Here is a 21402-nt window from a genome sequence, read left to right as displayed (position 1 = left end):
TGCCAGTTCCGGGAATTAATATGATGCCTCCACCTTTCCTATAATTTCCTTGTGTATAAAATCAAGATGATACCTAATTCCTAATAATACTGTAGGAACGGAGATAAAACATGTAAAAAGCTAAACACAGAGCAAGTGTTCAATACATGGTATAACCTATTATTTGGCACTTAGAGAAACAACTTCTCAGTTCCTTTATAAAGACTGGCCTGGATATGTGCTGTTATTAAAGATGTATAATTTCACCTCAAGGTGAAAAAAAAAATTCTAAACTTCTAAGTTTATACTTATAAACACACATATGTGCAGAAACAGCAGCATTTTGGTTTTAAAGGGTTTGAACATATATAGTGTTCTCGGTTCAAAACTTCAAAACCTCCATAAAATACCAGATTTTAAAAATACATGCTAAAAATCTACAGCACAAGCATATTTCACATTTTAATGCTGGGGTGTCTTCTGTCTCAAGTTCCTAAAAGTGCTCTACAAAAAAACAAAGTGCAGGCTATTGATAGTGACCTTCCTTAACGGGCAGCCAGTGGGGCCTCGGGGGATGTCACGCTGGGATTAGGACCCAGCACCGAGCCAGGCCGAGCTGCAACGCTGCGTCCAGCTTCCCCAAGTGGGCTTGGGCTGAGGGGATCCCAGGGGCAAAGACCTTCGAGGTTGCTACTTCTACACAAACTGGGCAAAGAACAGGAGCGCCATGCACCAGAACGTGAGGGGCACAGAATGGAGGGTGAGGAGGATCCGAAGGGGCCATTTAGGTCAGGCTTGAATCCAACCGTGTGGTGGATAGACTCCTTGCTTCCTTCAGGTTCAAACCATGTGGAAGCACCAGCTGTCATCTTTACTGTGAAACCCATCAGCTTGGAGACTAATGTTCACATACTATAGTGGGACAAATGAAAATACAAGGGAACTCGGTGTCTGCTCCATGAGTGGACTTCTAGGTGATCATCCAGGTCCAATTTTAACAAACTTAGCTATCCCCTGATATGGATACAGTACTTTCCCACTAGAATGGAAGCTTCAAGAGGATAAGGATTTGTGTCCATTGTGTGCGGTCCTGTTTCCCCAGGACCCAGCCTGGCCCCGAGTAGACACTTAACAAATAGGTTTTCAGAGTCCTTTCCAATGCGTCATCTTAACGACACAACCAACAAGGTCAAGCAGCACCTGTGTTACATGACCGCACTCTTTATAGCAAACTGAGACACACAAGAATTAAGGGACTTTTCCAAGGTCAGATAGCCAGGAAAAATTTAGGAGCTGTGATTCCTGGGAGACCCGGAACCTAGCCCCTCAAGCTTCTGATCCCCGATCCCTTCCGCTAGGATGTCCGCATCAAATGCAATCAGCAAGCAGCCAAATGGCACAGTATGCAGAAATAACCGAGCACCAGCCTGCCTGCCCTGCAGCCCAGCGACCTCACTCAGTCACTAACTTGGTAGATCAACTGTGGAAGGAAAGGTCGTTTTCAAAACAGTGAAGTGATTCCTGGTCAAAAACACACGCCCCATGCTGAACTCCGGATATAAATACAGAGACACATGCTGTCCTTCGACCTCCAATAAAGAGACTTCTCTACAGAAGAAAAGCAGCTTCCCGGGGCTGACAGGGACTGCAGGATTTGGCTGTCCCCATCCAGGCCTCACTGCCAACGGCCAGTCCGTGGCTTCCCCGAGCCGCATCTGCACCGACAGGCCGCTCAGCAAACTTGGACTCATGGGCCACATCTTAAGGGAGACGCCATCAGCCACCTGGGTCTCGGAGAGACAACAATTAAAATCAGAGCTGTCTCCAAAGGGAATGGGCAGAAAAAACTTGACCAGGCCTTTGTTCTGTCACGCCTGTGAGATCCAAAAGAATACCACTGAAACGGTCCCTGAGGCCTTGGCTCACATAATGGGTGCTTCTGGTCTCTTGTCATTTTTATTCCTCTGGCTTTTTTCCTTTCTGGCCCTCCCTCAATTTATAATCTCGGATGTTTCTGGATGTCTCCATGACCCCTTCCAAGGAAAGACACTATATCAACCTAATGGAAATAAATATTAATATTCATGTGCATACTTAATATCCAAACCCTTTATGAGTGAGCCATATGGGGAGAAGGCAGCATATTATTTCAGGCTAGCTCTAAGGTCCCACGTAGTGAACTCCAAGGAAGATTACTTCAGATCCTAAAGTCAGTAGAAAAAGAAAGGGAGCTTAGGAAACCGGGCCCTGCCACTAACTAGTAGTCCTATGACTCAGCCTATTTCCTAATCTATAGAATAGGAAGTTAGAAAAATTAGCTCAAAGCTATTTTATGTCTAAGTGGATTAAAATAATAATGGCCAAGACCACACATTACATGCCAGACTGAAATGAGTGCTTTACCTTCATTGACTCACTTAATCCTCTCAACAACTTTACGAAGTACATACCATTATTAACCCCATTTTATGGACGGTAATACGCAAGCACAGAGGACGTACAAGACTTGCCCAAGCCCCCAGCCAATAAGTAGCAGAGCCAAGATTTGAACCCAGGAAGTCTGGCCTCAGCGTCTGAGCGCAAACAATGTGCTGTTTCATGGGATGGGTATTCTAGCATTCCAGAGTGGAAAAAAAAGAAATTACAGTAGTGCAAATTCAAGTCACTTTAATTGCAGTACCTGCCATCACCGAGTTAATAACCCAGACTATTCAAACACCAATAACTACTCCCTTATAAACAAACATGCCCTCCAAAGAGTACAGTTAAACTCTTTCTTTAGAAGAGCCCAGAAAAGTATTCACTAGCAGCCCATCGTGGAGCTGATTTTGGTCTGTCAGTCCTAAATGTTGTAAATAAAGACAGTTTTTAAGAAGTACGTTTTTAATAAAGCACATTTGCCTCCTGGCAAATTTGACTTTTGTCAGCTAAACTCCCAGGTAATTTGGCTCTGCTTTACAGCTTCAGGGACTGTGCGCAGATTTATTATCTGACTCAATTAGCTCATTGTTTTCCTTCTAGAAGATGTGGTCCCGGATGTGCACCATATGACGTGAGCCACAAGATGGCGCTCTTATATAGGAAATGAACTCCTGAGCACAGCACCTCCAAGATTATCATCATCAGCACTTCAGAATGGTGATCTTCTCCCCCACATAATTATAGCACACTCGACTCTTGCAAAGCACTTTGCTCACAACTCCTGTCTGGCCAAAAGAGTTTCTGTGCACTTACTTTCTCAGGAAATCTTCCAAACCCTGACGACGCTGATCTACATGCTGGCGATTATTCATGTTGAAAAACAGGTTTTTAGATGGAAGTTCTGGCACTTGTCTTATGAGAAAGAAAAGAAAAAAAATTTTTTAACCATCAAATCAAGGTGGTTTAGTGACAGAAATCCCTCAAAGTGAAAGCAAATTATGTGTGAGAGTTATCGTGTAACTATCACATAATTGTATGTGTATTATATGGTACATATATTATAGTTATATAATAAGGGTATGAGAAAACTCATTAACTTAAAGAAAAACCCATTTTTAAACATTTTTGAGGCCTTTCATGGTCAATACTCGTCGAGTTGGGGAAATTCAAGTGGTAAATTTTGAATTCAGATGCAGTAGCAACAAAACCAACTAAAGCTATATATTGCAATCAAGAAGAAAGCCTACAAAATCCTTCATATATTATATATCTTAATGCACAACAAATTTTAAAATGTTGAATGTAATAATAAAGTCTCCTCCATATCACTTATTTAAATCACTTACACCAGCAATGCATTACTTTGGAGTCTCTGCCTCAGCCACACAAATTCTCTGTATCTTCTTCGCACACAGGATGTTTTCATGGTAAAACACATGCTATTGGTCTGTTTAAAGAAAAAGAATTAAGCCTCACTTAAGGAAAAAAAAATTGTTTTTTCTTACATCTCTAACTCACTATATGTACCCATATGCATTTTAATAGGATTTTTTAAAACCAAAAATACATCTGCATTTATGCTAGACTCCCATCTTGCACAAAACCCGTCAATAGAACATCCCTGAAGGCAGCTGGGATGACATCAATGAGCAGTGTTGTCCTGGGGCAAGGCATGACCCTGCCATTCCCTGAGTCCTGAGGTAGCCTCTTGCTCACCTGTTAGTGCTGCTTTCAAAGATGAATCATAAAAATTACAAATCCTGAAGTCTAAATGACCAATAAAAACTCAGGGTTATCCCTTCCATTTGAACACCATCCATCCATCCGTGTAGCTGCAGAAGCCTTTGGGAATTAGAGACCCCTTCTTACAGCCCTTGATATGACACCACAAGGAGCCGTCATATCCTTGATATGGCTGTCAGTACAGATCACACAAATCACCAGGCATCCTGAAATCACTTTTTTGGGGGGGAGGGGGGAGGGAAATTACCACAGTTCAACTGCAAAAGAGCTGCTACAGCATTAACCCAGACATTTTCCTGCACCCAAACCATGTTTATACGCTGAACATTCTCATCAGACTGTTTCCCCATCTTACGCCCAGATTTTCTTCCAGAACCTATTGGTAGCACCAGTTTTACTTCCAATGTTCTAACTCACTGAATGGTGGGTCTTCTCTCTCTTACATTTATCTCCTGTCTGCATCTTGAGGGGGGGTTTTCTCTGACTCTGCCGAGCCAGAAGCAGCAACACCCCAAGAACCATCAGGATCAAGGCAGACATGCCCATCCGGATGCGATTCTCCACTGTGTAATCTTGGTTGTTTGAGGCTGTGATCAGGATGTCCCGGGGGGGGGCGTGGAGTGGGGGCTGGGGACCGACCATGTGGAGGAGAGGTTGTGTGCACCACAGCATCCATACCCACCCCCATGGGGGGCCCACACCGCCCAGGGGGAAGTTGGGGCTGGACTGTCTGTCTAGACGCTGGGGAGCTCTTTAACCTGCGACCTCCAGGTGCAGAGAGGGTCACTGGGGTGTCCTGAAATCACTTTTAAACAAGAGAACAGCATCCTCCTTCTCTACTGGATGTGCAAGGTAGAGTGAGGCGCGTGGTGCAGAGGGCCAAGCATCTGCGTGGGGAACCACATGCCAGTCCCGGATCTGCCATGGAGCGGGTCACTCAAACTCCAGTTTGCTGAACGGTAAAATGGGGATGAAGGTGTACATACCTATTTCATAAGCACCTGGCAAATGTTTTCTATTAATATTATTATTAGATAGGAGATGTTGGTTTCCTTCCAGCTACCTTAAGGCAGACTTCGAAAAAGCCACCTACGACGGAGTCCCCATCCTAAGCAAAATAGCAATGATTCTCCTTCAGGTAAACCCAAGACTGGTAAATACAGTGTTTCTCCTTTCTCCTTTGTGTAAACAAGACTGGCAAAAATTTGTCTATTGGCTTTGTAAGGAGATCTCTATTCTCTCTATTTCAAAATTCGATTTCATAACCTTTGCATTGCCAAATGAGAAAACTGTTTGCCCCCAAGATTTATATTCTTTCAAAATTGTTATTATTCTGCCACTTAATAAGCACCCAGTAGTAGTTTTCCTTGGCAAATGTAAGTGATTTGTGCCCGAGTTCTTAAACTGTTCCCCTGAAACGTGTGGCACAGTTCCTGCTACTCCTGAGCTTGAAAAAGTTCAGAAAACCTCAGGAGGCAGAGAGGTTAAGACACCTGCCTCCAAAGTAGCTGTTGGTCTAAACCCCATCACCTTTGACAATATGGCAGCAAAAAGCACCAGATGGAGTTTGCGGCGCAATAACATTCTGTGTGTGGATTTCAAAGCACACCAGGGCCTCACCCTAACGTGACCCTCGGGGACTAAGACAGCAGGCCATTTACACCAGAACGATGCCCTAACAAGCCTGGGCAGACATCTTCTTAGTGCTCCCTCCCCAGAGGGGACCAGGCCACTGCAGGGACTCCTGACACCTCAGGTACGGACTCAGTCCATTTCAACTCCCTTTCATTTCTCTGTTCCCAATTACTGTCGATGTCAATAACATGGATGTCAACTGGAGATCCATCTGGTCCATCTGTAAGTCCTTCCTTTACAGGACAAGGTCAGGAGAGTATATACTGTCCACTAATTTAAAATTCCAAATAAATGCTAAGATTTCAGAGGCATCTGGTGTCATTTCCCCTCGAGGTTAGTTTAAATGGGTTAACCACCAGCTTCTCTCCCTGCAAAGCTCTATGGGTCTAGCATCTGAGTGAGGCTGACGAAAGCTCTCCCGTAGCATTCCCCCCCCATCCACTCCTAATCATAAACAGGTGTGGACAGTTAGGACCAGACTATGCTGAGATCACTAACTTGTTAAGCTCCTCTAAATCTATTTGCTTATTTCTGCTATCTACCAAGCCCAGAAGATTTATACATTGTCAATTTATTAGCATTTCAGAGAAATGCCACAACACCGCCAAGTAATTTTTGTGGAACCTATCATTTCTGGCTTGAGACAGACATTTCTGCATTCACCTCATGCTATTTATGTAGCAGAGAAAAATCTATGCTTTCATTAACTCCCTGAGGATAATTAAATTTCACGTCTACCATAAAGTGTGATAACAGCCCACACATTTTTTGGAGGAAGTTAAAAAGGTAACTAAATTTCATTTCATTTTCAAATGCTTAGTCTTAATACTCATGTTATAGTTTTCCACACAGAATGCATAACTGGTGTGACTTTATGAGTAAAACCAAAGCAAAATGAAAATACAAGGCATACTCTGGCAATGGCCTTCAACACAATCAACAAAAAAGCAGTTCTTAAGAAAAAAAAAAGCAGTTCTGAGTTTTTAGTTTATTTTCTAAGTTGGGGAACTTGGAAAGAAAAAAAGGGAAGAAAGGAGGGAAAACAAGTTTTATGGCTGATGCTTGGGCTCCAATATACCAATTTAACTATTTACAATGGAAAATTAAAGGTGGCTAAATTTTACTTCATTTGACCTATATACTCAGATAAAATCTGAGTCTATTTCTATGCTCCCAAGAGAATTCTGGACTAAATCAGATGGGAAAAGTGACTGTCTTCTTGATCAGGGGCCAATAAACCATGACCTGTGGGCCACATCCAGCCTGCCACCTGTCTTTGCAAATAAAGTTTTAAAGTTTTATTGGAACACAATTACATGTATTCATGTACATGTATGGCTGCTTTTCACCCTACAACAGAGGAATTGAGTAGTTTCAAGAGAGAATGTATGGCCCAGATACCTGAAGGCATTTACTACCCGGCTCTTTACAAAAAAAGTTTGCTGACCCTTGTTCAAGATGATCACAGAAGGCCACACACCACACAGCATAACTCAAGAGATTATAATAAAGTATTATTTCCAAATAAAGTACATCATTTCTAGTTATTTACTTACATTAATTACTCAGAATCTGGACTAAGGCAAAATAATTGCACACGTTCATTTCCTACTTTCTTATTCTACATATAAAACCACCGCACATCAGTTTTCCAGAGAGCTCTACATCCTCTCAAAACCTAAGATTTATCAGGCAATATATTACCCAGAAATATGCTATAACAGATCATAAAGAAATACCATTAATGAGCTATAAATACGCTTTAACTGTGAATTTCAGATGTACTCACATATTCATACATTAAGGCAATAAACATTAAAATATTAATATTAGCAAAGGTAAAATAAGGAACTCAAATGAGTAATTTTCCAGCTTTCAGAGCCATCTGACCACTTCGTTTGAGATACAGGCATTACTTGTAATCATTCAAATTCAGTTCTCTGAGTTAGGAAAATTTTTACAAATTTAAATTTTAGGTATAACAGAGAGTCCCATCAGATGTACGCCACCTAAAAATCACTATGATCTACGTAGACTATTGACTGCATACTTACATGAATACATATCTCATAGTCAATATAAGAATGCCAAAAGTCCTCTTTTTGAATCCGAGGATCTCGAACCCAGACGCTTACAAACTCCTGTAAGGGCATCATAAACAAAGAGATGTGTTTCAGAATCACAAGCAGGGCTGGAAAGAGCAGAGGGAAGCAATGGTACCAAAGCAAAACTGAAATGAGCTGCGGTCGTGAATTCTTTAAAAAACAAGAAGTAAATCTAATGAATCAGGCACCACAGGAAGTTCAAAAGCACTGTGCCACAAATGGAATTTTTAAAATAATGCAAAACCAAGCTGGGTGCCCTTCTCGGTAGTCTTACAGGTTACAGGAGGATAAGAAAGTGTACTCGAAAACTGAGTTTTCATTTTTAATCATGAAAAATATGTTCAGATTTTCTCAAATCTTAAAAGCAGCCATTTCTTACTTTCTTCATCTCTCTACAGGAAAACTAAATCACTCCCTAGAACAAAATATAAGAGAGTAGCGAAGGTCATATGAAAAGCAAGCAATGGGAGATGAAAACGACTTTGTGTAGGCAGCCAAGCTTCATGAGAATAAGCAGCAATAACTTATTAATAGAAAGATGAACACCTTTTATCCAATACTTTTCCATTTTTAAAATATATTTTTCCATATAGTAAATCATTTCATCTTCATAATAACCTCCTGTTATAGGTAAAAGTTAGCAATATTAAAAAAAAATTCATGGCAGATAATCTTGTTCCTTTTTAAAGATAATAAGAATTGGAAATACAGGATAAAGTTTAAAACACAATACTTTCCAAAAACTGCTCTTTACTAAACAAGCTTAGTTTAAAAATATGAAAGCATGTACAACAATGATCATGTTTGGCATAATAAATTTTAAAGTATAATTTATTCACTTGGTGATCATAAATTTGCTAAATGAATTTAATTATTTTATTTTATTTAAAGATTTTATTTATTTGAGAGACAGTGTGCACGAGAGAAAGCGAGCATGGGGGGGGTTGGTGGAGGGAGGAACAGAGGGGGAGGGAGAAGCAGACTCCCTGCTGAGCACAGAGAGCCCCACCCTCCGCCCCCGCAGGGCTCAGTCTTCCCCCACCCCACCCTGAGATCATGACCTGAGCCAAAATCAAGAGTCAGACACTTAACCAACTGAGCCACCCAGGCACCCCCAAAGATTTTATTTTTGAGTAATCTCTACACTCAGCATGGGCCTCAAACCCAATACCCCAAGATCGAGAGTTGCATGCTCTACCCACTGGGCCAGCCAGGCACTCTGAATTTTTTTTTAAAGATTTTATTTTCAAATAATCACTATACCCAACATGGGGCTCAAACTCACAACCCCAAGATCAAGAGTTGCATGCTCTACCGACTGAGCCAGCCAGGTGCCCCTAATTGAATTTAATTTTAACATTTAAACTTTTTGTCTAAAAAATGGGGCATCAAAGCTGAAATTTTAGGCATTTGTTACTGCCTTGTTTTGGCACATCTGAGAGGCAGGCTATGAACACTCTAGAGCAGAAACAGAAGAGAGATTATGGTGTTTTCTGGACATAGCACCTCCCATTCTGTGACACAGATCATAAAATCAGAATTTTTCAGAGGATTTTTTTTAAAGTAAAAAAAAAAAAAATAGTTCACATTCCCTTCTGCCACCTATCAAGTGTCACCTTCTAAGGCAACATGCACTTTGTTCTTGAATTTGAGACTTCTGCCCCACTGCCTGCCTCAGTCTCCAGGGATTATGAGTTAATCTTTCCCAAAGTCTTACTTTAAAATTTTTTCATTATGTATTTTTAAAGTCATACAGAAGACGGATAATAAAAACAAGATAACAATATAGTGATGCTCTAAACATGTTTGGCCATTATTTCTCAAAAGCACATTAAAGTCTAAGAGAAGCCGCCCAGAGATGGAAACTGGAAGAAAATCCAGGCACGATGCCTTAGTCTGTGCACATTCCACCTCGGCCTCCTGTCAGCGTGTGTGTGTGTGTGTGTGTGTGTGTGTGTGTGTGTGTGTGTAACTCATTTCCCCAGAGTACTTTGCACACACCCAGAGTTCTTAGAAGGAATGAACCAGTCATCAACGAATCAATGAACAGAAGGGCAAATAGGTTAGGAAGAGAAGACCAGAGTTCAGAGTAGACCTCGTTTATCCTTCCAAATCCCCCACCCACCCATACACTCAGGGCTGCCTTCTGACTTTCCTGGGCCCTGGGTACTTTTGCCTTCATGGGCTCTTTCTGCCACACACAAAAATATTAAAAATCATACTTTATGACTACACTGACGTGAAGATGAATATATTAATGTTATGTAATAAAACTTTTCCTCTGATCTCAAAGCGCATTTTATTTTTCCGATTTTAAAAGAAATTAAAACATTTTCACGGGCCTCTAAAAGCCGCGTGGGCCCTGGTCACCACTATGCCTAATGGAGAAGTCAGTGGGGCCCACGCTGAGCAAGGCAGAAGGCTGGTAACAGCGGCCAAGGTTATCCTGCGCCGCCCTTCCCCGCCCCGTGAGCCAGAGCACCTAGTCATCGGGTCATATGGAAGCCATGCGCCCTCACAGGGTGCTGGCTGCTCCATTTTTCCGCTGGAGAGACAGGAGTTCTTGAATATACCAAAAGGGACATTAAATATTTCCGACGGCTGAATGTTCTATATAAACAGCACAAGACATGTACCCGTTGCTGAAATAGTGGGTCTTTACACAGATGAGACAAGAGTGAAAAGGAAACCCACTTGTCAACATGCCGCAACCTTGTGATAAAAAAAAAGAAAGATTCTGAACTAAAACTATAAAACCCACAATGACTACAGTGTCACAAACCCCCTGGCCACTCGACATACTGTTCACTGATGATGGTAGCAATGACAAATAGTTCTGAAAAAAATCAAGGCTTTTTCCCCGTTTACTTGCCACTGCTCAACTGTGAACATGTACGCTTTGAGTAACATGTCCTGCTTCATGGAAAGAGCTCTGACTTATGGTCACAAGACGAGGGATAAATGCTGGTTTACCACTTTCTAAATTGCGAACTTATTCATTGAGCCTCTGTTTCCACATCTGGAAAATGGGGATAATACCTGTTCCAACCTATCTCAGCTGTTTGTTAGGAATATCAAATTATAAAACATTGGTGAAAATGCTGAGAAGTTGTTCATTAAGTGCTACGTGAATGTAGGGGCACCTGGGTGGCTCAGTCAGATAATCGTCAGACTCTTGATTTCTACTCAGGTCACGATCTCAGGGTGGTGAGATCGAGCCCCGTGTCAGGCTCCTCCCTGGGCAAGGAGCCTGCTTAACCTGCTTAAGATTCTCTCTCTCTCCCTCTGCCCCTCCCCGCCACCCCCACCCCCCGCCCGTGCTCTCCCTAAAAATATATATGTTTAAGTGCTACGTGAATGTAAAGTATTATTACACAGAAAGGAAAATGCTTATAAACTCAAAGCATTGAGACCTTCCCACAGACATTGGCAATAAGCAATTAAGCTAAACCAACTGTACGTATTTTTTAAAGTACAAACTATTAATTTAAGAACCCAGCGGCAAGCACTCTGTCATTTTTCAGCGAAATATAGACTGACCTAAAGATTTCATAGCACTTGCTCAGAGCAAGCCCCTCATAATATTTGTAGAAGGAATGGACAGCGTAATGACAAATTACAGTAAAGAAGTCTTTTCTTCATCTCAGTGGCCTGGTATTCTCAGACTCTACTATTATTATTACTCATTAAGTCTAATCTTTACATAGGGAAAGGTCTGTTGAATACATATTCTAAAACTATGCTGGGGAAAAAAACAGTCTTCTAAGAACAGCAATGCTTTTTAAATGCACACTGAAAGTCAACTATGGTGCTAAGACTCCAAATATTTTTTTCAATCTTGAAAATCTTTAACTTGGTAGGAGTGCTAAATGTCACTATTCTTTTGTGGATGGTGAGCTTTTCCTTTCTCACTCTCTTAAACACTGCTGTGGCCCGAGGGCCATCCTGGCTGCTATTCTTCATACCCTGTTGCACTTCCAGGAGGATCTAACCCAAACATGTGGCTTCAAGCACCCAGCATGAGCTGAGGATTCCATCTCTGTCCCAGTCCAGGGATCTCTCCACGTACATATCCAGCCTCTTGCCTAGAGGTCCCACGAGCACAGAGTCCATACCCTTGCCACACCATCCTGCTTCCCATCTCATTTCCAGCAAACCCGCCAGAAATCCAGTTACCCCTGACTTCTCTCTTTGACTCACCTCCCAAATCCACACTGACCAAGTTCTCAAGATTCACTCTCCTTTGAACTCCCCACAACCCTATTCCCCCTGCTACTGCTTTGGTTCAAGGCCCACTTGTCCAACATTAATGCATGGGCTGCTGGTGGATCTCTGGGCCTGTATCCAATTCATCCCCCACACTAAGACAAGAATGGCCCCAAAGCACACATCTGGTGATGTCATTTTCCTGCTAAAAGTCCTTCAAAACCTGCCCCCTAACCTTCAAGATCAAGTTCAGACTCCTTAGCTAGCACAACAGTCTTTCATGATTTTTACTCTACTCATCTCCAAAGGCTAAACAAAAGTCCCCCTACACGACATGCCAGTTTGCACCTCCGTGCCTTTGAACATATTGTTCCCTCTGCCTGGACTGCTGTCCCTATCCCGCTATGTGCTTTCTTCTTCGTCATCATTTCCTCTTGCCCTCATTTTCTGCTAACTCCAATTCATTTTTCAAAATGCAGCTCAGTCTCTGGCAATCCTCTGATTCACCCAGTCTGATTAACCTGACCTCCTCCGAGCCCCGCATGCCTCTGGGCACACACCTGGGCCCTGTCCCTACTCACCACAACTTACTGGGCTGTCTAATGCCCACAGGCCTCCTCTACCGGATGCTGAGCTCCTTCAGGGGAGCGTAGGACGTGAGAGCCTGGCACAGTCAATGCATTCCATTAATATCACTTAATGAATAAATGAATGCCTGCAGGAATGAATGAACTGCCTTCAGGAAAAAAAAAAAAACGAGATCAAACTTCAATTGAAATAAAATCCTCATCCACTTGGGTTCTTAGACTCCGTGAATTAACGGTAAGTTACTTAGCAGCTGGTCTAAAGTTTATCTTAATTTAACAAACCCCCTTCCTCTAAGGGTGTGCCAATTAACAGCATATGGCTACATGAGCAATGTTTAAGATCTATGAGAACAAACTGTTTTCGAGCACCCTAAAGAACTCCAGAAGCACCTATTTACATAGAAATAATTGAAAATCATTCTGATAGCTTCAATAACTTGGGTCCCCTAAGACCTGTACCAGACAACAATTTGTTTGCCTAGTTGGAGTTAAAATATGTACTTGAAAGTAATAAAAGTACATTTATTTTTAAAATATTCTGTAATTCAGATGGGCCTCCCCTCCCCCACCCCGCAATTAGTAGGAATTAGTGAAGTTTCACCGCGCTTCCAGCTCTGAATAGCACACCCAGGAAGCCAAGGTTCACCTATAATCTCTTAATTAGACGCATCCCTCACGATGCCGCCCACCATCCTTCAAAGGAATGTTGACAGCCTGTCAGCCACAGAGGACAACCTAGAATCATATGGATTTCCTATGAAAATTGCTTCAGCAGCAGCAGTTAGTCAATTTAATAACCTTATTAAACACTTTAATGACTTCTTGGGCCTAATGACTATATCTAGTATGAAGGAAGAAGCCAGGCAGAGTAGAATTAAAAATTTAAACTAACCGATCCCTACTGTTCTCCATGTGGGAAAAGGCTTCTGAAGAAAGAGAGACTGCTAGACTCTGAAAAATCTAATTCCTGTGTTCTCTTATAATAATTGCTCTTTGATTTCAATGCACCCTGTTTCCCCCCTCCCCCACCACCACCCCAGGTTCAACCTTTGTCCATTTATCCATCTACCTTGTCTTCTTTCTTTTCCTTAGCCTGGACATGAGATGAAATTAACAATAAAAATAACTGTATTGTATAGGGCACGGTGACAAGTGTTTTACACGTTTCTCTTTAATCTTTACAACAATCCTAAAGGGTCAATAATATTATCACCCATTATACAAATAAGGAAAGTAAGGCTTCTAAAGCTTAAGCAACTGGCCCAAAGTCAAATGGCCAATAGGCTGAGCTAGGTTTCAAACTCAAACCTTGCTCCAAAACCTGTGCTCTCAAACATACTATATCTCGCAGTTCTTTTAGCAATGATAAATCTCCGATAATTTCCATTTTCACTGTATTGTATTATTTTGGAGGGGAAAAATTATAATCTTTGCTATTAGCTAAACTATCAGTTCAAAAAACATGCACTTCTCAAAGGCTTTCTATTCCATCTTTATATTTCTAGCCCCAAGCACAGTGTTAGCACATAGTAAGTCCTCATGAAACGTTTAAGAATTAACCAACCAATTGACTACAAAGATGTTTCAAAAACAAAAGACGTGCAGATGCTGTATGCTGAAAATTACAAGATGCAGTTGAAAGAAATCAAAGAAGCATATAGTTCTTTGTCTATATCTATGTAAGTGTATGTCTATACTGTGTTCATGAATTGAAAGACTCAACACAGTAAAGAGATCAATTCTCCCCAAATTGATCTATAGGTTTAATGTAATTCCTGTATAAATCCCAGTTAGATGGTCTGAAGACACAGATGAGCTTATTCTAAAATTTACATGGAAAGGGACCCTAGAATAGCCAAAACAATTTTGGAAAAAGAACTAAGTGAAAAGAATCCCTCTGCCTGATGACAAGGCTCACTAGATAGCTACAGTAATCAAGACCATATGGTACTGGAAGAGGTACACAGACCAATGGAACAGAACAGAAAACCCAGAAATAGACCCATACATTGGGGCACCTGGGTGGCTCAGTCAGTTAAGCATCTGCCTTCAGCTCAGGTCATGATCCTGGGGTCCTGGGATCAGGCCCCACATCGGGCTCCCTGCTCCATGGGGAACCTGCTTCTGCCTCTCCCTCTGCCTGCCCCTCCCCCTGCTTGTGTGGTCTCTCTCTGTCAAATAAATAAATAAAATCTTTAAAAAAAAAAAAAATAGACCCATACAGATATGCCCAACTGATTATTGACAAACGTGTAAAAACAATTCAATAAAGGACAGACAGCCTTTCAACAAGTGGTTCTGCAGCAATTTGACATCTACCTTCAACCTGACCCTTGCACCTTCTACAAAAATTAACTCAAAATGGATCACAGATTTAAATGTAAACATAAAACTATCAGGAAAAAAATATAAGAGAAGATGTTTGGGACCTAGGCCTAGACAAAGAGTTCAAAGACTGATGCCAAAAGGATAATCCACGTAAGGAAATGGTGATATATGGGACCTCACCAAAACTAAGTTTCCCCTGCAAAAGACTCCTCAAAGAAGTTGAAAAGACAAATGACAGACTGGAAGAAAATATTTACAAATCACACATCCTCAAAGGACTTGTACCTAGAACCTATACAGAGCTTTCAAAACTCAACATTTTTTTAAAGATTTTATTTATTTGAGAGAGGAAGAAAGAGAGAGAAAGAGAAAACACAAGCAGGGGGAGGGGCAGAGGGAGAAGCAGGCTCCCCACCGAGCAGGGAGCCCGATGTGGGGCTCGATCCCAGGACCCTGGGATCATGACCTGAGCTGAAGGCAGATGCTGAACCGACTGAGCCACCCAGGCGCCCCTCAAAACAACATTTAAAGAAAAAACGAATTCAATTAGAAAACAGGTAAAACACCCAAAGAACCGTTTCACCAAGGAGGACACACAGATGGCAAGCAAGCACGTGAAAAGTGGCGCGTCGTTAGCCATCAGGGAAATGCAGCTCGCCGCCATCGTGCGATACCCCTGGGCCCCACCACAGCTGCTCGTGGTGGTATCGCCATAGTGTGTGTTAGCCATGTCGATAGGTGTGTGTTTTTCTTTAATCTTCACTGTGGCCCAGCTTTATAGTACAGTAAACATAACTATGTGCTCATCGTAAGAATATTTACTCAGGTTACAGAAAGATGAGTGGGGGGATAAGGGCTAATGAATCAGAACCTCTAGGTGTTAATGACTATTAATTGTTCAGAGGCTTGATGAGAATTTTCTACCACAAAAATGAAGACTTGTTTCATTTTGTGTTCATTTTCTCAGGACGTTTATTTTCCCCTATTCCAAAGTATGTTTTACATGCTTATGTATTTAAACTAAGGACTCGTTCATTCATTCATTCGATTAAAGAGCACTGAGTCTGTGCTAGGAACGGTTCTAAATTGGAGAATTTAACCAATGGCTTACTCACCAGGGTTCTGTTCAGGGCTCCCACATAACAATCTTAAAACTAAAATTTAGCCCATTTTACACACTACATTCTTTACAAATAACAAGCTTGAAAGGCAGAAAGAATGTATCAAGTAAGCTTCCTGCTTCCTAATAATAGTTATGACAAATCACCTAAAAGACATACTACAAAAGATGTTACTTGCCACTTTATAGCTTGGAGGGTATTTAAATGCCATGCTCTGGCAGTTTTGAATGATGATTTTTAAGAAAGCTTTTACTACTTCAGGAGTAACTATGGATGAGATTCACTTAGACCTGCCTTTTATATGACTTACAACAGTTGATGATGTTGCAAGCTTCTTTACACAAGTGGCATCCAAAATTAAGGAGTTACCTTTGTATCTCATAACACATTAGGAAAAGTACAGTGGGAAAAACTCATCTTTTGCAATAAGACGTAATTGCTAACCTGTGTTAAACTACACCAAAAGGATACAATCAGCAAAATCCAGTTTGTGAAAACCTCTATAAACAAAAGATGCAGTTTCTTTTTTTTTTTTTTTTTTTTAAGATTTTTATTTATTTGACAGAGAAAGACACAGCGAGAGAGGGAACACAAGCAGGGGGAGTAGGAAAGGGAGAAGCAGGCTCCCTGCTGAGCAGGGAGCCCGATGCGGGGCTTGATCCCAGGACTCTGGGATCACAACCTGAGCCGAAGGCAGACGCCCAACGACTGAGCCACCCAGGCGCCCCAATGCAGTTTCTTCAACAAATTGCAAAAGGGGAAAAAAGCAGAACAGACTTTAAGCAATATATTAACCCAATGCAACGTGTGGTCTATATTTGGATCATGATTAGAACAACAAAATATATATACTTCCCCCCCCAAAAGAATCAGAAAAACTTGAACACTGAATATTTGATGTTATGAAAGAATTAACGCTAATTATTTAAGGTGTGATAATATGGTTTATTCCTAAGAAGGGTCATTTGCTACACATGCATACTGAAATATTTACAGATAAAAATACACAATGTCTAGAATATGTTTCAAAATAATTCACTGTCTGAGACCAGGAGGAAATGGATTGTGGTGGGGGGATAGTTTGGTCATGAATTAATAATGTGTTAATTGTTGAACCCTTAGGTACATAAGGGTTCATTATATTATTCTCTCTGCTTTGTGTATGTTTAAAATTTCATAAATGAAAAGTTAAAACCGGAGAAAGTAAAAGGAAAGAAGGGAGGGAAGTAGGGCAGGGGGGTCATCCCAAGCAGACTGCTTTATGAAAGGGAACAAATGTGGGACTCGAAAGTGAAAGCAAGTCAGAAACATAGAGCTGAAATGTTAGCCATTTGTTCAACATTTACTGATGCCATGAACATAACACTAACCTTATCAACCTTAAAAAATATGATTTTTTCATTATTATAAAAATAAAACATGTATGTAATTAAGAAAGAGAGATATATATAAAAATTTCAAAAACAGATGAGTATACCATGAAAATGAAGCCCCCTACCTACTGGACTCCCAGTTTTTTGCCCACCTAAGCCAGGACTTTTATATATTTTTTATATTATACATATATTATATATATTTTATATTATATATACATTATTATATATTATTACCTGTGCTGTATATATTACATACTATATATTATAATACATTATTATATACTATATAATGTTATATATTATATATAACATATTATACATTATATTGTTATATATTATATATATACTTTTTAACACAAATGGAAGCATAATATAAATACAGTTTTATACCTTGCTTTATTTACTGCACAATCTTTTAGAAACCTCTATATGTGAGCAGATATAATTCGGTGTAGTTTGTTTTAAAAGTGTTCATTTTAGAACAGTTGGAGATATACAGAACAATCTCCATATATCCTACATCTAGTTTCCCCTATTATAATATCACATCACACAGGCAAGGAAGGAAGGAGGAAGGAATAACAAAACAATTCATTGTAGGGAGTAGGAGAGTGCTCTGTCTTGTCACTTCCTTCCAAGTCCCGAGCATCACAGGACCCAGGGGGAAGGCTTGCTTATGGGATATTCTTTAATGATATTCATTGGTTCCAGCCCAGTCAGTTTCCAATCAGTTTCCCAATAACAAAACCATGCTTTCCTAGAGCGAGCCCAAAAAGTTACCATGGGTCAGCACAAGCGTATCCCGAACATGCAACTGTTAAGTTTCCCTCATGTCCGTCCCTGCAGGGCCCTGTCTCCTCCCTGGGCGACAGGGTCCTCATGGTGCCTGGAATTCCCCTGGGCCCCCCTGCGTCAGCTCCAGTCAGGGTATCCGCTGCCACAGAGCTGAGGGATTTACTGCCACTAAGGTGTCAAGTGTGAAGTATGTAAAATGGAAGAAAAACCCTTATCCTAAAGGTATAAATTTCTCAAGGCAGAGTTCAGCCATCGTGATCCGGGACAGCAAGGGAGATATACATCCCACCCCCAACAGCCACACACACAAAAGGGGTTTCAGCCCACCCTCGGAGTCATATCACATAGGCAGGGCCACCCCGTTTACACCACAGGAGCCCGGGGGCAGAGGAACAAATCCAGTGCCTTGGAGGGACCAGAGTGTGGGACCCCATGAAACACGGTCCAGCAGGAGCGAACTATTTATTCACACATCACAGAAGAGGAGCCCAACGTGGCAGGAAGCGAGGGTCTTTAGCAATGCAGAAAAAACCAAACTGCTTGCTCTGGACATTGGAATATAAAGAGGATGAAAATGCCTGACTCCACGAAAGACAGCCTGAAACGTGTTTCCTGACACAGCCACCTGCCTTTTCATTAGGATTCTGGGTTCTGTCTCATTAAACAGAAGAGTTGATTCAGTTGGGTCCCTCTAATTATTCTTATTAAAATATGTAACCATAATATTTTAATTGTAAATTAAAGTTGCATGCATGAATGAATCTGAATTCATTTTAATTTTACAATGGCCCAACGCCAAGGCCTTTTTATGGGGAAGATCCATCAGCTTGGATACTGCTCTCCTGGGAATCCAAACCAATGTGCAAATGGAACGTGTTTAACTAACAAGGGAGACTCTCACTCCCTGTTCTCCTCTCTCTAGATTTATTGCAATAATAAAGCTATTTTAACAAGAGAGACTCCATTTGGTTACCCACCCCCCACATCTATTAAAAAAAAAAAATTACCAAACTTCTAGGCTGGAGCTACCAGTTAGGTAGAACCAACATGTCACTCCTAAGCTATCTGAATTTTAAGCAAGGATGGTAAATAGGTCTCGATTCACGTGCCAATGTCAAGATTAATTAGTAAAGTCTGCTATGGGCACCGAGTGGAAAGTGCTTTACACACATTGCGTCCTCGGTCTAGATGCTAGAACAATCAGTGATAGCACATTCTGCCCTTACATATGCAGTCAGGTGGGACCTGAGCTATTTCCACTAAACATCAACCAGGCACTAGGATATTTAAAGGCTCAACCAAAACCTCCTCCACTTCTAACTGCACTGACTACAGGGTAGGTGGTGAGATAAAAATACTTTGTGAAATTGATTCTTTAGAAAAGCCTCTTCTTGGCTTCTAAGCGGAGGCCTGAGGATAAGGAGGAGTTAGCCAGTCAACAAGGAGTGAAGTCTGGGGGAAGAGAGATCATTCCAAGCAGTGGGAGAAACATCTGTGAAAGCCCAGGGGCCCAGGGTGCACAAAGCATTCAAATCTGCAGAACAAGCTCCAGAATAAGAAGTGAGAAGTGCATTGAGGGAAAGGGAGAAGCAGAAGACGAGCCTAGGGAAAGAAGCAGGGTCCAATCAAACAGGGCCTTAGAAACCACATTTAGGAGTTTTGACTGTTCTCAGAGCAATGTGTTAGACGCCAGGAGATCATTCTGGCCACGGGTAGACAATGGGCTGATAAGTGATGAAAACCACTATATTATAATACATCCAGAACCTAGCCTGACTATGCTTGTTCTTGCTGACAGAGGCTAAACTTCCAAACATTTAATCTCTTTCTCCTATTTTTTTCCTTTTCAGTTGAAGGACTTTCTAGTTTAAAATTCCTTGATGTTATAATATTATTATATAATTATTTATAATAAAGGACTTTTGGGGGCACTTGGGTGGCTCCAGTCAGTGAAGCGTCCAAATCTTGATTTCGGCTCAGGTCATGATCTCAGGGTCGTGAGATCGAGCCCCGGATTGGGTTCCACACTGAGCACAGAGGCTGCTTAAGATTCTCTCCTTTCCCTCTGCCCCTCCCCCCACCAAGCTCCCCCCATCAAATAAATAAATAAATAAAATCTTTAAAGGACTTTTGCAAGGTCAATAAAATACTTTATGTAGTTGGTTAAAATTTGTGTAGTTTTTTTTTTTTTTTTTTTTTAAATATTTTATTTATTTATCTGACAGAGAGAGACACAGCAAGAGAGGGAACACAAGCAGGGGGGTGGGAGAGGGAGAAGCAGGGTTCCTGCCGAGCAGGGAGCCTGATGCGGGGCTCGATCCCAGGACCCTGGGACCATGACCTGAGCTGAAGGCAGCCGCTTAACTGACTGAGCCACCCAGGTGCCCCAAAATTTGTGTAGTTTTTAACTGAAGTGAGTTTGTAATAAAAATCAAGTGATTAAACCAACTAAGCAAAAAATTTAGAAAATTAAAAATTTTTTAAATTTAAAATAAACCTTCTTCTAATTGGAAAAAAAAAGCCTTTGTTGCTTTCATTGGCAGTTTTTTCCCCCTAAGAGAACAACTTTTAAAATGTGCCTTTGGATGGGGCGCCTGGGTGGCTCAGTGGGTTAAGGGTCTGCCTTCGGCTCAGGTCATGATCTCAGGGTCCTAGGATCGGGCCCTGCGTCAGGCTCCCTGCTCCATGGGAAGCCTGCTTCTCCCTTGCCCACTCACCCTGCTTGTGTTCCCTCTTGCTGTGTCTCTCTCTGTGAAATAAATAAATAAAATCTTTAAAAAAAAAAAAAATGTGCCTTTGGAATGTGCCGGCGATCACACCCCCACTCCCGTCAGGCCGATGTAGGTGTGTAGTGAAGAATTCACCTCACCCAGAGGGAGGTCTGGCCTCTGCCCTCGGCTCCTGGGAGGTGATCTCTAGGCCCCTGGCATATCCTGCCTGACAAGAGTAACTTTGCTAGCCTGCACTTTGGCCAACAATGCAAAAATGATGGGGTTTGAGGACCACACCGTACCAACTGCAGCCTTTGGAGGAACTGGAGACTAATGATATTAGCCTGACCCCAGGAGGACTGGAGACTGAAAGTCAGCCACACAGGCAGTTTGCG

The 21402-nt window shown here is 41.5% G+C and overlaps 1 protein-coding gene across 3 annotated transcripts in view; it reads right to left on the bottom strand.

Moving 5' to 3' along the window:
- The window catches only part of SNX10 (sorting nexin 10), a 68088-nt gene that overhangs the window by 6047 nt on the left and 40639 nt on the right, over positions 1-21402 (bottom strand). For all 3 annotated transcript variants that reach the window (XM_078059391.1, XM_078059392.1, XM_078059393.1), the window contains 3 exons: positions 7833-7919; positions 3747-3847; positions 3214-3312 (listed from right to left, as the gene is read on the bottom strand). In XM_078059391.1, coding sequence (XP_077915517.1) covers positions 3214-3312; positions 3747-3847; positions 7833-7919 — 287 coding nt within the window. The remainder of the gene's footprint in view (positions 1-3213; positions 3313-3746; positions 3848-7832; positions 7920-21402) is intronic.

This window comes from Halichoerus grypus, chromosome 12 (assembly GCF_964656455.1).
Source record: "Halichoerus grypus chromosome 12, mHalGry1.hap1.1, whole genome shotgun sequence".
Taxonomy (NCBI): domain Eukaryota; kingdom Metazoa; phylum Chordata; class Mammalia; order Carnivora; family Phocidae; genus Halichoerus; species Halichoerus grypus.
Note: the sequence above shows the minus strand (reverse complement) of the source record. Positions and strands in the feature narration are given on the sequence as shown.